We start from the raw sequence: 16,659 nt of genomic DNA on the forward strand, positions 1-16,659 counted from the left end.
ATTGAGAGAAATAAGTGTTTGTTGTTTCAGTCACCCGGTCTATGGTATTTTTGTGATAGTAGATGGAACAGATGAAGACAGCATCACAGAACAGAGCTAAACTGAACTTGGAAAGCAATATGAAAGAACGTAGGAAGTCTTAGTTGTGGCTGTCAGGAGCTAGAGGATTTTTATTTCAGAAACTATTTAATAATCTAAGCAAAATATGTTTTGCTTTTAAGAATGTATCAGAACGATTTTCCCCCTCCATAATGATACATTTTAGTTCAGTGAAGCATTAGAAAGGAATTCAAATGTTTTGTTATGCTCGTCATTGAGTAGGCAAGAAGAGCGTTTCCTACTCTGAGGCACAAAGGACAACTTTCTAATTAACTCAGCAGTTTGGACTCACCATTTTTTTTTTATAAAACATTACTATCAATCCCATTTTAATGGGATAATTATAGCAAATCATGATAACTTCTCTTTCAGCCATTAGCAAGAGAAAGACGCAGAAAGATAAGATGTTAGAAATGTTAGCTTAAAATATACCTACTAGTCCCATACTCTTGACATCAGTAATTGTCTAATTGTGCTGAGCCTGACTAAAATGTGGTTTTTGGACAAAGAATGATCAAAAGCCCTATTCTGGCATTATCATCCATCTTATTGCCCTTTGTTTAATTGAGAAAGTGACATTGATTCCAGAGAGAATTCCCTCATTTTATCTCGTGTTTTCATTCCGTAAGTCAGGATGCTAATTAGGGATTACAGGTATTCAGGGAGGCCCCAAACCTATCCTCCAATTATGGTAAAGGTTTATAGCCTTTAAAAAGCTCCTTTAGAAAAATCACCTTCCACCTCCTTCCACACAAGTGTGTGCATGTGTGTGCATACACACACACACACACACACACACACCCCTATCATCTCCACTTAATACCTAAAAAAATAGAGTCTTAGAATTGAAGCTGAAAGTCACAAAATGGGGGGAAAGCTTAAGAATCACTCAAATTCTGCCTTAAAGTCTTCATGACTTTCATGATCTTTCACACCCCAAAGCTTAAAATTTTGTCTTCTCCCACAAAAATGGGTTGACAAGTTACTTCATCTTGTTGGGCCTCAGTTTCTTCTTATGCACAATGGGAGGCCTGGACAAGATGGTCTTTGGGAAAACTTCTCAGTGAGGGACGTTGATGGTGCTTGCACATCGCCAGGGTGCCAGCACTAGGCAGCAGCACCTCCCCGATGTCACCCTCCCAGGGCAACTCAGGTGCTGAGGAGTAAGCAGGGCCAAGGACCACTAGGGTCTTTTCCTTTAGATGCTCTTGGTGTTTCTGCCTCATTACAACAGCTCTATCATGAAGCTCTATCATTCAGCACTACACAGTGCTGAATGCCCAGTTAGGATGCCTAGTACTAAATAGAATTACGTTAAAATACTCAACATTTTTTGGGTGTCCTTTATGTAATCTGGCACTGAAGGGGTACAAACTTCCTCCCTGCTTACCCAAGAGTCCTTTCATTCAGTTTGCTCTGTGTAGATATTTCAGGCAAAGAAAACCAGAAAATAAGTATTTTAATATATAATGTGCCATCCTATCAGAAATCTGATGTAATTAAACTGAAATGTGCTCCTTACCCTTCTCGTTCTCGACCTAATAATGAAGCCAACCGAAAATTATATCCATACAACTTGATCAGCTGTCTTAAAGGCAGTCATGTTAATAATGAAGAACAACAATGGCCGCCGTGCTTTCTTTTACACGTGGTTTACCACGACTTTTCTGTCCAGTGGCCTTTAATGGAGAACATCTTCCTAATACTTCCCTGTCTTTGCAAGAATAAGCCTAATAAATTCAAGAGTGGCATGGCAGGGGGTGTAGAAAAAACTCTCTCCCCATCACTTTGCGCGGTCAGGTTCCAGAAGCAGCGCTCCGGGCAGCGGCACCTGCATTTCCTGAGCTCTGGTTTCCGGTAGCGGCGCATCATGCTGCGCATGTGCGGCGGAGGGGGGGGCGGGCTCTAGGACAGGTGTGTGCACCTCTGCATACACGGCGGGGTGTGGGGGAGAAGAAACCGCGAAGATTAATGAGTCAGAACATTTTCTCTAAGTCTCCTTTCTCTGGAGATGCAGGTTGGAGGAAGGGTCAAAATAAGAAAGAAAGGAAGGAGGAAAAAACCGAACTCTAACTACAGGAGCTTAGCCGACTCAACCACAACCAACAGAGCACAGAAAAGAACTGCAATTAGGGAGTGGAAGGTCACACGAGTTTATTTCCCAGAAGAGCTAACAATTCAATTTTCAAAGCTATCAGGCCAGCTATCCTGACGAATGTGCATGTATTATTTACGCAGTCTATTTCTCCCTACCCCCCCAAAGCACACCAAAATAGAAAGCTCACGATTCCTTTCTACTGTCTGGCGTGTGTAAGGGGGGAGTAATCACTGGTGAGTGAGTAGTGGGATCGAGAATTTTCCATCACATTAGAATACTTGAAATGAATGTTACAGACTGACTCAAATCTTTTCTCTCTGATAAAGCTTCAGGATGAGGAATAGTAGAAATGATAATGAGGAATTTGATAATTTGCATACTATTTAAATAACCCGGACCTTGGTGGGCTGGAAGGCATGAAATTTTCTCCTTGGTATAACCTGGAATCACTTCCTGAACAAGAGAGAGCTACATCAGCCATTTCTACTTGTTGAACAGATGAATAAGAGCTACATTCGTACCTTAAAAAAATCTTATTTTAATCTAATTTTTCTATCTTATTGTTTTCCTCTTGTAATGAGAACATAAATTGAACAGTTATCTTGGCTTCTTCTTCCTTACAGTGTAACAAGGGTTTAGTAATCGAATGACTTCTGCTCTAAAAACGTTAAGAAATCTGTAAAGGGAAAGAATCTCTACTGAAAAGCGCACGTGGTTCATTTATTTTTTTACCATGCTATTAGTTTCCCACCAAATAAGTGCAAGTTTAGAATTAAACTAAACCTAGATAATATAGGACCTGGTAAATGAGCGAAGTAGTGAGTAATAGTGAGTGTGTGTGTGTGTGTGTGTGTGTTTGTGTACGTGTGTGTTGCAGGGATAGATGTTATTTAGAGAATATATGTTTTATGTTTTAACAGAGGTCAAAATATGTTGCTACCAGGTTTGAAAAGTAGTGCTAAATAAGAGGCAGATGACTTGAAATCGAGGACTGTGAAGAAAATAGAATAATGGCTCCAGCCTTTATTGCATAAGAAAGATAGTTTAGCCAAACAAGCAAGTCTATTTCTAAATCGCAACTCCAAGGACTCCGCGGAATCGTCTGCCTTGGGGCTGCACTGTCTACCGAGGAGAAATCTCAGTGAGGCACTTCGGAAATGCACAGATGGATGGGCATGAGTGGTGATGGGGATCCAGTGTGACGGATACCACACAACCCTTCTTCTACCCAGACTAGGGCTAAGCAGGGGTCCCCAGGAGAAGGAAACAGCATTTGTAGCTCAGGAGTGATGGCTGAGGCTGAACGCCAGGCAGGCATTTTCACAGGGGCCTAGAGTTCATGAAGATCAGGATATACACCCCCCCTTCCTTTGCAGGCATGTGGCCCAGAGCAGCCAACCAGCTTCTGTATACTGTCCCCAGCAGTGGCACCTCCTGCAGTACCTGGAACACAGTATGTCTACAGATATTCACCGAGTGAATCGAGTAGGACAAGCCCTCCTCAACCTGTCTCCAGCTCAATTTTCCATAATTATTCATGTTTGTTTCATCCAGTCTTTATGATCTTTTCAAATTCTATAGAATCTCTTCTCTTGTTGCTAGCACCCACCTATAAGAGTTTTCTTATATTCCCAAAACATATCTGGGGGAACCAAGGCTGAGTGCTGATGATTCCATCTTTTTGAGGCATTCCTGGAGATTATGAAGGAAAAGAAGGCTCCTTTTCCCTTCATGCTTCATGTTATTTCCCTTCAGGAATACTGCCAGGAAGAGGAGAATTAACAAGGTAAATTGTCATCATCATGAATGTGACCGTGGCCATTAGCATTCTCACCCTTAAAAGCATTTACAGGGGCTTCCCTGGTGGCGCAGTGGTTGAGAATCTGCCTGCCAATGCAGGGGACACGGGTTCGAGCCCTGGTCTGGGAAGATCCCACATGCCGCGGAGCAACTAGGCCCGTGAGCCCCAACTACTGAGCCTGCGCGTCTGGAGCCTGTGCTCCGCAACAAGAGAGGCCGCGATAGTGAAAGGCCCGCGCACCACGATGAAGAGTGGCCCCCGCTTGCCACAACTAGAGAAAGCCCTCGCACAGAAACGAAGACCCAACACAGCCAAAAATAAATAAATTAAAAAAGAAAAAAGAGTTTAAAAAAAAAAAAAAGCATTTATGCACCCATGGTGGGGCTGCAGAGCCAAATACTGAGTTAAACAGATAAGATGCTTTGCTCTAGAAGCTTGTAATCCAATACTAAGAGCTCTGACATTAATCTCTGACACACTAACAAATGAACCTTAAACATGGATGTTAATTAATTGTGCAAACAAATTTCATGAAGAGCTTTTACTGACTTAGGAGAAGGAACCATTTTCAAACAGATTAGAAATATCATTTACATAAAGCCAAACCCATGAAATATAAACAGGGACTAAGCTGCTTTGATCCACTAATCATCTTTATCTATTCATTAAAAATGTCTCTACAAGACCACTTATTACTATAGCTTCTTTATATAACTCGAAAGTTAGGCAGAATTATTTGAAGTCTGTGATTCCAACTTTTCCTTAAGTCAAATAGTCCTTCATATTGGTCCAAGTCGGTGAGATGTCTAAGGCTGACTGTTATAATGACTAGATTATAAGTGCTGTCAGGGCAGGCATTCTGCCTGTGTGTCCATCAGGGCAAGCCTAGTGCCCAGCACAGGGCCTGACACATAGAAGATGCTCAATAAATATTTGCTGTGTGCCAAGTACTGCTCTAGGTGCTAGGGATTCCAAGGTGTTTCCTGTGTTGTGAGTGTGCTGTGATTCAGCTCCAAGTGCACTGAAGTTACCCCAAGTTCTTCCATCACTGTGACCTCCAGAAAAGCTTTTGCCTCAAGATGCACTTGGTGGCCAGCAATGACTCTGGGTGGAGGAAGGGGTGCGGGGAGGCAGGAAGTTGTTGCTGGAAATCACCGGCAGTGGGACGAGGGGAGGGGTCTGTGGAGCACCTCTGACTCGCTGTGTGTCTACCATGGCCTGTCACTGCCCTTTCTCTCCCATCCGTGACTCTGAAAAGGGACACATGTCCTTCTCCACTGGATGGAGGCGACTGGTTCCCAATTTATTTTGCTACCATTATGGTCCCATTACATTCTTGCCTCCACTCAGATTTTTAAAGGTCATGTATATCTAGAGGCCACCCAGTGAGACGGAAGAGAATAAAATGTCTTACAGGTCCTGACCTCTGGGCTTGACTCAGAAGGCACTGGAAAATCTCCTGCTCCCTTGGGGCCTCAGTTGTCTTGTCTACAAATGAGAGGAGAGCTCTAAACAAACCCACAAAAGCCTATCTTCAGGTCTCCCGAGGACGTCCTTGGTGGTTAAGGATAAGAGGTGGGTGAGGTGGCGTCAGCTGCGCTGCTGGGCTGGCTCCCCATCCCGCCTCAAGAGCCCTCCCCTGCCCCGCCCAGGTTAAACAATTAAGTTGCTTTTGGCAGTTCAATCAAGGTTTTCTACTTCAAATGTAATGATCTCTGTATAGCGCCAGTTCTTTTATGTTCTATATGAAACTCCACTGTATTTCTTTGAAACGTTAACATGTAAATTATGCAACAGAGATAAACCTACGGGGATTTTTCCATATGGATAAGAGGAACGCAGTTCCTCGTTGTAGTGGACTCTCGGGGTGGGAGAAGCATGAGTCTGGGAAATGGGCCTCCACCAAGTTCAGACGGCACCTCCGCGGCAGAGTCAAGGCCAGGCCGTCTGGCTTTCTGTGAAGCACGTCTCGGCAGGAGGAGGCGTGATGGGAGGTGTGCTCGTGGACCTCTGGTTTCAATCACACGTCCTCAAGTAAAAGTATATAATTACACTGCCCTCCAGAAAGCACACCCCCTCCCACTGTCACTTTCTCGCCACCAATGCCCCAACCCCCATGCTCAGCAGGACAGCTGCCGTGAGGCCACTCGTCAGACAGAAGTCACACCTTCTGTCACCTTCTGTGACACCCAGTCTGGTGACCCCACTTCCATGGACAAACTCCGGGCTTCCTGCATTCCTGGCTGGTTAATGTCACCCTTTCTCTCCCATTGAAAGAAGCACATCGGACTGCAAATGAGAGAAAGGGATAGCATTTTACGTTAAAAAAATAAGTGTGTGATTTGCAAGCTTTAGTCTGTGAATGATGATAATATTAATTGTAGTTATACCTGGTCTTATGCTGCTTATCTTACTTATAATTATACTTCTAACTGGCCACTACATACAGTACATCATGAAACCAAGATTAGCCCAGTGCCTTCCAGATTATTTTTGTGTAAGTCCCAGGTCACCCTGGCTGGAAACAGTCTTTCTGCTGGTTCAGACCCTGCCTGGTGCCCTGATCCCTTTGTCTCAGAATTCCAGGGAGGGGGGTAGGGATGGGGGAAGGAAGGGACAGAAGGCCCTAGGCTTGGGGACCAGGCCCACCTGAAGATGTATCTGCATCAACCCTTTTAGGAACCAGAGACTGGGCCACTGTTATAGATGCAGGAAGATAGTTTTTTATGTGGTTCACTTCGAGGTGTCCCAGACAGGGTCGTAGTGGGGTGTATGAGTACTCCAGGTTGGCTAAGAGTCTGGTACCTCTTTAGAGTGACAGCATTTAAATATTGGTTCACATGTACTCAGAAGAGAAGTAGGGTGTCACTCAGAGCAGGAGAGGAGAAGGAGACTGCAGTGGAGACATTCGATGTCACTGTGTCCAGCGCGGTTCAGCTCCGGCACCAAAGTTCCAAACTCCTCTTAGCAAAACCAAAGTCCACGCACACTTAAAAATGGCTCAGAAGGTAAATTTTCTGTTATGTGTACCTTACCACAATTCAATTGTTTTCTACAGTTTTGAAAGCCCTGCAGTTACTTGTACCCACCCTCCTTAGAAGGCAGCCTCTCAGCCATCCACTGTGACCGCAGTGTGTGTGCCCCCGCGGGGATGCCACTCCCACCTGCGTGAGTCCTGCTCGTGTGGTCTCCTCCATCTCCCTCCCTGGCCAGCGATGCTAGAGCAGCCCTCGCAGGCTGCCTGATCTCCTACTTCACCTCTGGGCCTGGGAAAGCCCCGCCCAATGCCATGGAATATTCCAGGACTGGATGCTTTCCGTTAGAATAAACATTGCTTGGGTTTCCCTGGTGGTGCAGTGGTTGAGAATCTGCCTGCCAATGCAGGGGACACGGGTTCAAGCCCTGGTCTGGGAAGATCCCACATGCCGCGGAGCAACTAGGCCCGTGAGCCACAACTACTGAGCCTGCGCGTCTGGAGCCTGTGCTCCGCAACAAGCGAGGCCGCGATAGTGAGAGGCCCGCGCACCGGGATGAAGAGTGGCCCCCGCTTGCCACAACTAGAGAAAGCCCTCGCACAGAAACGAAGACCCAACACAGCCAAAAATAAATAAATAAATAAAGTACAACAAATTTAAAAAAAAAAGAATAAACATTGCTCTATTCAACATAATCTTAAAATGTAGACTCTGTTGGAAAGAGTAACTTAGCACGTTAGGAGTTTCCCAGTGGGTGATGAAATAGGGGGTGGGAGGGTATGGGAGGAGGTGGGAGAAATCATCGAGAAAAAGGAGAAAAGCACCAAGGAAGAAGGGCAGAGGGTGTGGGGTAAACTCCAGAAGGACCACTGGTGAGGCTGAGGCCACTGAAGACCGTGAACCCGGGAATAATCATGTTGAGGGTCAAGGGGACAGGGAATCAGTGACCTAAATAAGTAAAATCTTCATCCACATAGTTGAGCAGCCGCTCCCTTCAGCAAGACTTGCAACCTCCCGAAAATGAGTCCTGTTAAGTCGGTGGCGGGGAACTGGCAAGGTGGTGTGTACCATCCTCCTTCTGATGAAAGTAAAAGAAAGAAGACAGCCACCGCTTTCTTCAACTAAATGGTTTTATAAGTCACAGCTTATTTACCCACTGAAGAGTAAACCATAAGTTACTTCACCCAGACGTTTATCTCAGAAGAGACAGTTAAGAGATGACATCTAAAAACGAAGTTACCCCAAACATAGCTGAGCCAGGTGTCGTGATGGTGTTTCTACATCTCATCATAATGTTCCCCATCTCTTTCTAAGTAGTTGTAACAATTCAAAATTGCATTTCTTGGCTAGAATGGCACACAGAAAATGCTCCCCAGAAATCCCATCAGTGGACTGGTTCAAAAGTAGAGCTTGTGATTTCTCTGAAGGGGAGGAACAGTGAAATTGTGCCAGGGAAGTGACGAAGCATCTTCATGTCTTATTCCTATACCGTGTCTCTTGGTCTCTCCCGCCTCTGCCTCTGTCTTTTGTGTTACGGGGTCTTTTCTTTAATTGCGTACAGTTCTGTCAAACAATACAAGGCTCTTTTCTTTCTGCCAAAATCAAACCACATCTCCAATAACTGGAATGTCTTAATTGACTACTAGTGTATGTAACCAAAGAAAATTTTACAGTACTTCCAAACGACTTTCATTTCTTCTCCTTCTCTCCCTGTCACCTTCTTGCTTTAGCAAACAAACCGAGCCCTCATTCTCGTCCTTGCCTTTGACGCAGAACCCCATACACTGAGCCAGCGTGGCACACGGCACAGGTGCCTACCTTGCCCAGGCCTGGGGTGTCCTTCACCTTGTTGACGGCCCTCAGCAGGCAGGGTGGGGCCGGGGGCGGGGAAGTCTGCAGAATCCCACTGAAGCTGGTGGCAAAGAGAGGTGGCTCGGCAACGGAAGAAGTGGAAGGCCGATGTTTCTTCTTTTTAGAAGATAGATTTAACTTCTGGGCAGCCCTGGAGGGAAAAATTCAGAAAAAGACAATAAAGGAAAAAGTATATGCAATCAGATATGCTAGGGTCACTTTATGTTCTTTCTCTTAAAGAAGCCCCTAGTTCTGATTGCAGCTAAACGGTTCTCTCTTCTTCCTCCGAGTGCCTGGTGGTAGCCCCTGACTGCAACCGAGTGAACCCAGGGAGCTGCCCGATCACTTACACGGCAGAGCGACACCACAGCATTGCACGGTCCTGCAGCTGTGATCTACAAAGAATTGTTGGTTATCCACAAACACTCAGCTTAAGCATGAATAAAGCTGGCCATCTTTGGGGATACACAGCACCTATTAGGTTAATTGCTCCATAACTTCTGGTGTAAACTCAAGTGTGAGAGACCTTATGAGTTTTTTAGAAACTCTAACACCTTGTAAAATCCAAACCAGTCTGAGGAGGAAGCACGCGGTGACCACTCAAGGCATGCTGTGGACGTGATGGTGGAAGAAAAACACACACCCCAGCGCAATGGGGAAATACAAATCAAACTGTTTTAGAAACATAACACCCAATCAGAATAAACTCCAGCCAAGGTGTAGGGTTCTGAGACTAGACGTGGCTCATGTGGAAAACAGGCTTTTATGTAGGGTGGTCTTTCACTACAAAATGCAGTTCACGGGCAAGTGCAAGGGGTGATACAGTCAGAACCCACAAAGGTGGCAGAGGACACAAACAGAAAGGTGGGAGGGAAGGTGCCGCATCGTTAATAACATTGATTGTTCACATCACACATCTTCCATCGTTCAAGTGTTCTGCAACACCTGAAACATGACAAGCTTATCATAGAGAAGAGGGGAAAATCAGGCAAAGGCATTTCACAGACTGTAACATACTCACTTCTGGGTTCATTCTTGGTGTTTTTCACACTATACTCATGTTCTAAGAATTCCAATTTCCTTACGAAAGGTTATTAAACATTTTAGCTGCTGCTTAAAACAAATGGGCTACCGTGAGTTTATTCTACACATCAAAACCTTACAATCCATCCTGTGTTCTTACCAACTGCATAACAGGCCATAAGCAAAGCAGGCCAAAAAGATTAAACCAGCACTGTTTGCACTCTCTTCCCCTCAACTTCCACCTTAATATCTGAATCTTAAGCTCTGGACTGGCTAATTTTAATTTTGTATCAGTAATTGCCATGCTTTTGACAAATCCCCTGAGCTACAAAATGGACACTGCACAAATACAGCAAATAGAATTACCACTTCAAAGCTTAATTTTCCTTAGCTGTAAAACTGAACATCTATTTCACAAGAGTGAAATACAGAGGAATGGGACATACGAGGAATGACAGATTTTGATGGAATGATACCCGAACAGTCCCAATGCCATGTGCCAAACTTAGGGACCTCTATGGTGACTCTACTGTAGGATGATGAAAAATGAAGGCACTAAAAGGAGATTTCCACAATGCTTTCTTTTCCCAAACAGCAAAAAGAAAAAACTAGGAGTAATTTTTTTCTCATGCTTTCATTGTCACTCTTCCTGATGCTGTCTCTCTAAAATTAAAGGTGAAGTGGAATTATTCAGTGACTGGTCTGGTCCCTGTCTTGGCAGTTTTCATTATTCTGTGAGATTCTCTCCCTGAACAAACAGTGACTCATCCAGAGGTGGGTGTGGGCATCGAATTCTTCTGACACTCACGCCTCTGCTCAGCAGCCCCTTACTGCTTTCAAGTCAGGATGCCTATAGGCAAAGGAGAGTTAGAAAGAAGGCGGAAGATGATGATCTGCTAGGAACCGAAAGGTGGTGTTTATCCATTCACATTAGGATTCTTTTGGATGGTGGCAGAAGTACCAAGGAGTTGCTGTGGGTTCCCAGTCCAAATGCGGAGACAGAGAGGAGGAGTGACACTCAAAGGCAGCTCAGAAGAGGTAGTAGCCTGCTGGCTTTTTTTTTCCTTTTTCTTATCTCTACTATCCATGCCCACTTACCCTCCCTACACAGACCCTGCAGAGGAGGAAAGTGAGGGTCCTTGAAATTAAAGTATATGAAGGACATTCCCAAGAACAGCAATCCAGCGCTTTACTCCCCTCTCTCTCTCCCTCTCTCTCTTTCTTATAACATCAAAATTTCACTGTATTACTGCATCATTCCCAAAGGCATATAAACATGCTATTATTTCTCCCACCTCGAAAAAGAAAACACAAGTCCTTCTCTTCATCCTTCTTACCCAGCCAGCTACTGCTCTGTTTCCTTGCTCATTTTTGCAGCAAAACTCATGGAAAGTGTTGTCTATACTTGCTTTCTCTAGTTCATCTCCTCCCTTTGCCTATAAGCTCATTGCAGTCAGGCATGTGGCCCATAGCTCCTCTGAAACAGCTCTTGTCAAGGCCGTGAATGACCTCCACCATTGCTAAATGTCATGGTTCTCAGCCCCATCTTACCTGACCAATCAGAGCACTGACGATATCCTTCTACTTTTTTATACTTTCTTCTTTAGGTGCCAGGACATCTATGGTGACAGATGTTAACTAGACTTATTGTGGTGATCACTTTGCAATTTATACAAATATAAAAATCACGATGTACACCTGATGCTAATATAATGTTGTATGCCAATTATACCTCAATAAAACAAAACAACAACAAAAACACACTAAAACGATTCTACTCGGATATCCAATAGGTATCTTAAACTTGCATCTCTAAAGCTAAATTCCTGATCCTTTCCTAAAAAGCTGTATGCCTTTAGCTTTCCCTATTTCAGAAAATGGCAATTCCATCCTTACAATGGCTCAGACATCTTTGCCTCCTTTTTTTCTGACACCAAACATCCAATCCATCGGGAAATCTGTTGGCCGTAACTTCGAAATAGATCTATGATCTAACCCCTCTCACCACCTTTACTGATACTGTCTTGGTCTGAGCCACTAACCTCTCTTGCCTGGATTACTGCAGTAGTCTCCTAACTTGTCTCTCTTCTTCTGTTACCTTCCCTGCCACCTCCCACTGAACTGGCCCAGTCTATTTTCCACACAGTTGCCAGACTGATTCTTTTAAAACATAACCAGACAAGACCCTCCATTTTGCTTCTCATCTCATAGTAAAAGCCAAAGTAACTACAGTGGCCTATAAGGCCTTCCGTATATCTTCCCTCGTATCTCCCAGACCACCTTTCCTACTACTCTCTTCTTCAGTTACTCTGCTCCAGCCATAACAGCCTCCAAATAGTCCTGGTACGCTCCCACCTCAGGGCCTTTGCACAAGCTCTTGCTTCAGCCTGGAATGCTCTGCCCTAGATAGAGATAGGCATACGGCTCCCTCCCTTACCTCCTTTAAATCTTCATTCAAATGATACCTTATCGATGAACCTAACCTGCACACCATAGCAGACTATAAGATGGCTGCACCAACATGTATCCCCTCCCACATGCTCTTCTATGACATGAAATTGACACTTCTCCACTGAGAGGTGGAATCTATTTTCCTTCCCTTCAATTTCAAGCAGAACTCTGAAATTGCCTTGACCAACAGAATATGGTGGGAATGATGTTGTACGGTCTCTTACTTTCTTCTTAAAACAGGTATATAAAATAAATATATTAGAAGAATTCTAGAATTTAGAACTCAGTAGAAATCACATTTTAGAGCCATATAGTGTATAAGAACATTTTATTTTAATTTTGACATCATCATAACCAACTATTTGATCTCTATTTTATATGTTCCAATTTCTTGGAAGTCAGCATCTTCTGATCTTTTTATATAGTACTTCAATGACACGCAGATAGGAGAAGGTTGAAGTACAGAAATCATTCAAGTATAATTGTATTATTCAGTGACATAAAGGAGAAACAATCATGAAAGAATTGAAAAGGAAAAGACATTTGGGCTAGAAGTGTATTTTGTGTTATTAATGCCTTACACAAGTTCTTTCTTCATAAGGAAAGGGACAGATGAGTGGGTTTTCTTACAAGATTTTAAACAACAAAAAATTAACCTAAAAAGCTATTATAAGTAATATTCACTTGTCTCATTCCTACCATGGACAGTATCACATATTTCCTAGAGCAATTCATCCCTGCACACATCTTTAAATACCCATGGGCTTCATTTAATTCTCTGAACCTTATTTCAAGAAAAAAAGGTGGCCTCTCTAGCAGGATGAAATTAATATTCACTAAACTCCTATAAAGAAAGTGACGCCATGCTAAAGCAGTATCAGACTGTGGGGAGAGGAGCAATGATGTGAACTTGGCAAGAATTTAAAGCTGGTGAGCTCAGTTTTTTGCTCTGGGCTCTACCCTTTCTCTCCATTGCCTTACTCATCTCATACAGGAGACAATTATCCTAACACATCAGTGTGCTGCCATCTGAATTCAGGAATCAGTTTAGAATTGAGATGACCTTCACATGGGACCGTTCCTTGTTCTCATTGGCCAGATCTACCCGGATTTAAAAGAAAGAGGCAAATAATTATCTAGTAAATTTAATTGGTTTAGGTGGGAGAGAGTCTTAGGTCTCCATTATACAGATCAGAGGGGAAACTTATGGGGCTTTTCTGACTTTTCTTTTCTTTTTTTTTTGCATTTGTGTGATAGACTATTTGACCTTGCATTTTCAGAATTACGGAGTGTTTAAATGGAAAGCGCTTCATTCTAAGTGCATCCCATGAGACTTAAGTTGGGGGTCTACCACCCTTAGTGTCTAAGGATTACTAATATATTGACCTAACAACATTTTAAGAATTATTAGCTTCATGAAGAATAGAACTTTCCTTAGGGAATACCAGGCAGGAATATCAGGCAGTACAGTCGTTTTTTAAGAATTCTCTATCCTTTAAAAAATTCTATGCACCATGTGTTGCTGGCCACATCCTGAGAGCATTTCATCCTGTCTGAGGGTGGTGTTCGACTGTGAGATGCTTGGATAGGTGGGTAAAAGGTTTATAAAAATTACGAGGTCATGCAAGCTCTACTAAATGGGACCCGGGCGATTGATTGGTGAGATATCAACTGAAAAATTGCTCAAGAGGAGGGCAGGGTAAGGCCCTCAGAACTGCCACATCTGCTGCCCAGAGAGGGTCCTGACCCAGGAGGGGGACGAGAGTGGTAAAATCTCCAGCGTCAGCAGGTAAAAGACAATCCAGGCTGCAATTTAATGTGACGGTGGCCGGGCTCCGATGGCTTATGTGCCATGATAAAATATTTCAATGCTCTGAGGATTAAGACTGTCTGATAATGAGCAATGACGTGACAGATCACAGCAGCTCCCAGGAAATCCATGGGGTCAGTGACACAGGGGTAGAAGAAAATAAAACAGATTATAAATAGGGAGGCTATATGACAAGAGCCAGTGGTCTGAGGCAAAGCTTCTGGAAACAATTAAGATATCCATCTATATGGAAAAAAATACCAGTTATGCTTCACTTTGAAATAACACCTATTTAAAAGTGTTCTGGCACTGCCATGAAGCATGTTAGTCATTTTGGAAACTCTCCAAACAGGGAATAAAGAGCGTCCTCCTTCACCTTTCCATTTTCTAATTGGCTGTCACTGAGGTCATTTCCATGTCTCCAGAGACTGAAAAGCATATGGGTCTTGGGGTTTTTCTGATTTTTATGTAAATGATCCATTTCATTAGTGTAGGAAGATAATTCATGACATGACTTCAAATGTTTACTGCTAGGAGACAAAACATGGCTGACCGTTAACCTCAAACAATATTGTGTTAAAACACTACAGCCAGACACTATTATAATTTGAAAACGGATTGATTTTTGCAATTTACTGCACAGCATTAACCCATAGTGATAATCTCTATGAATTTGCCCTTATTCTTCTCTTAAAAATTTACCCATTCATCAAAGCTTCTACAAGTTGCCCTCATCAACTACTTCAGGCCTCAGCAATTGGTCTTGAGAGTCTATGTCTTATGTTGTAACACTTAATGAGATGCTGCTTTGCAGTGGGGTCTCTCCTTCTGAATGTCATTAGTGTTGCCTCCATCACTGAATTATTAACTCACTGAAGGTCCATACGTGTTTCCTTTCTTCTGCAGCTTATTTCCTGCCCCATAGCTTTGTACCTTTTTGCAAAGTGTGCACCCACTCAAGGCTTCTTAATTGATCTAGCCTTTGGAGTTACACCAACATATGCAAAGTCCCAAGACTATGTATCTGGAGTTCTAGAAATGCTTAGACCTTGGAATGTTTTACTCTTTCTAAAGCATTTTGCACACATTGTCACATCCATCACACTCAGCCCTGTGAGGCAAGCAGAGAAGGTGTTTGTACCACAAATTACAGATTTAAAAAGCAATGAAGGCACAGAAGTTACCTGATTTTATCCACAGTCACAGGACTAGTGATCTTCATACCTAAGATCTAGGATTTGAGTTTTCTGCTTTAGACTCAGGGTCGGTCTACCACTTCATGCTGTTATGCAATTTGATAAATAGGAGCAGTTATTTTATTTTGTTTGGGCAATATAAAACCAAATGAAAATCATTTGCCTAAAAATGAAGACAGAAAAAGCAGTTACATATTTTTTGTATGTAACTCAAATCAAATCATAGATAAGCATTTACCAATTACTGATCCGGTTGCTTGGCAACATACCTTCACATCACAGGAGGAAAATGTCTCAGCTGAGTGAGTCAGGTCATGCCCAGAATTAGGATGTGAAAGGCAAATTATATGAAAATGGTTTCTCTGCTCCTATAGTCCCAACCCGGAGGGAGTCCTTGCATGACAGTTACAATACAATAGCTACCACCACCAGGCACCATTCTGTGTACCATCCTCCACCGCCTCATGCAGTCTCTCCCTCTACAGACACAAAAAGAATGTTGGAAGCTGCTTAGAATGCATCACAGTGTTCTGGAAACTCAATCAATCAATCAATATTTATTGAACGACAACTATATACAAAAGAACTATGCAATCCATAGGCTATGCATGTCACTCAAGTCAACTCTGAGTCACCCCGCAGCTGCTCTGTGTTCAAGAGTCTACTCCTAAATTGTGGCAATGAGAAGAGTTCACACCACCCAACGTTACTGAGAACTTTCTATTGGCTCCCCAGCAGCCGAGAAAGAGAAGCTTGGAGAAGCTGGAAGCTTTTCCTGAACTGCACACCATTCACTCATGCCTAGAGGTACAAAAAAAGTAAAAGGCAAAATTTGAAAACCATACTGTTGGTGAATATTGCTAATCCATTCGTTTCTGGATTTTTCATGGTCCAAGTGAGAATGTTATGGGTAAATGAAAATATGACTGAAGGCAAAAACAACGGGATGAAAAGGAGCCCATTCATAAACTAATTTTTTTTTTACAGAAGCTATTCAAGGTAAAATCTTCTCCTTTGCTGAAAGTCAGGTCCCTAGGAAAGTGTTTGCTGAGACAAGCTCCTTATGTGAAAATAGAAAATACTTTCATACGCCCAATAAAGCGGGAGATATTTAATAATAAAAGAATTAGCCATTGGCATGGAAGGCTAAACAAGAGTACAAAGCATGAATGTGTTATTTCCTGGCTGTGGAAATCTGGATTTTAGGAACACTACATAAACACTGTGTCAGTGGCAGAATCTATGACCTGCCGAGGCCCTTTGTCTCCGTCTCTCTGATGCTCTGGTTTCTCAGGGCTCAGGTAAGTTTCCTCAGTGGCTACTGGGATTTGGAGCATTTTAAGAAAGACTCTTCC

The 16,659-nt window shown here is 43.1% G+C and overlaps 1 protein-coding gene across 3 annotated transcripts in view; it reads right to left on the reverse strand.

The window, feature by feature from the left end:
• The window catches only part of KIF26B (kinesin family member 26B), a 500,555-nt gene that overhangs the window by 147,018 nt on the left and 336,878 nt on the right, over positions 1–16,659 (reverse strand). For all 3 annotated transcript variants that reach the window (XM_082469760.1, XM_082469761.1, XM_082469762.1), the window contains one exon: positions 8,792–8,975. In XM_082469760.1, the coding sequence (XP_082325886.1) occupies positions 8,792–8,975 (184 nt within the window). The remainder of the gene's footprint in view (positions 1–8,791; positions 8,976–16,659) is intronic.

Source organism: Balaenoptera physalus (assembly GCF_965194825.1).
Source record: "Balaenoptera physalus genome assembly, chromosome: 1".
Taxonomy (NCBI): Eukaryota; Metazoa; Chordata; class Mammalia; order Artiodactyla; family Balaenopteridae; genus Balaenoptera; species Balaenoptera physalus.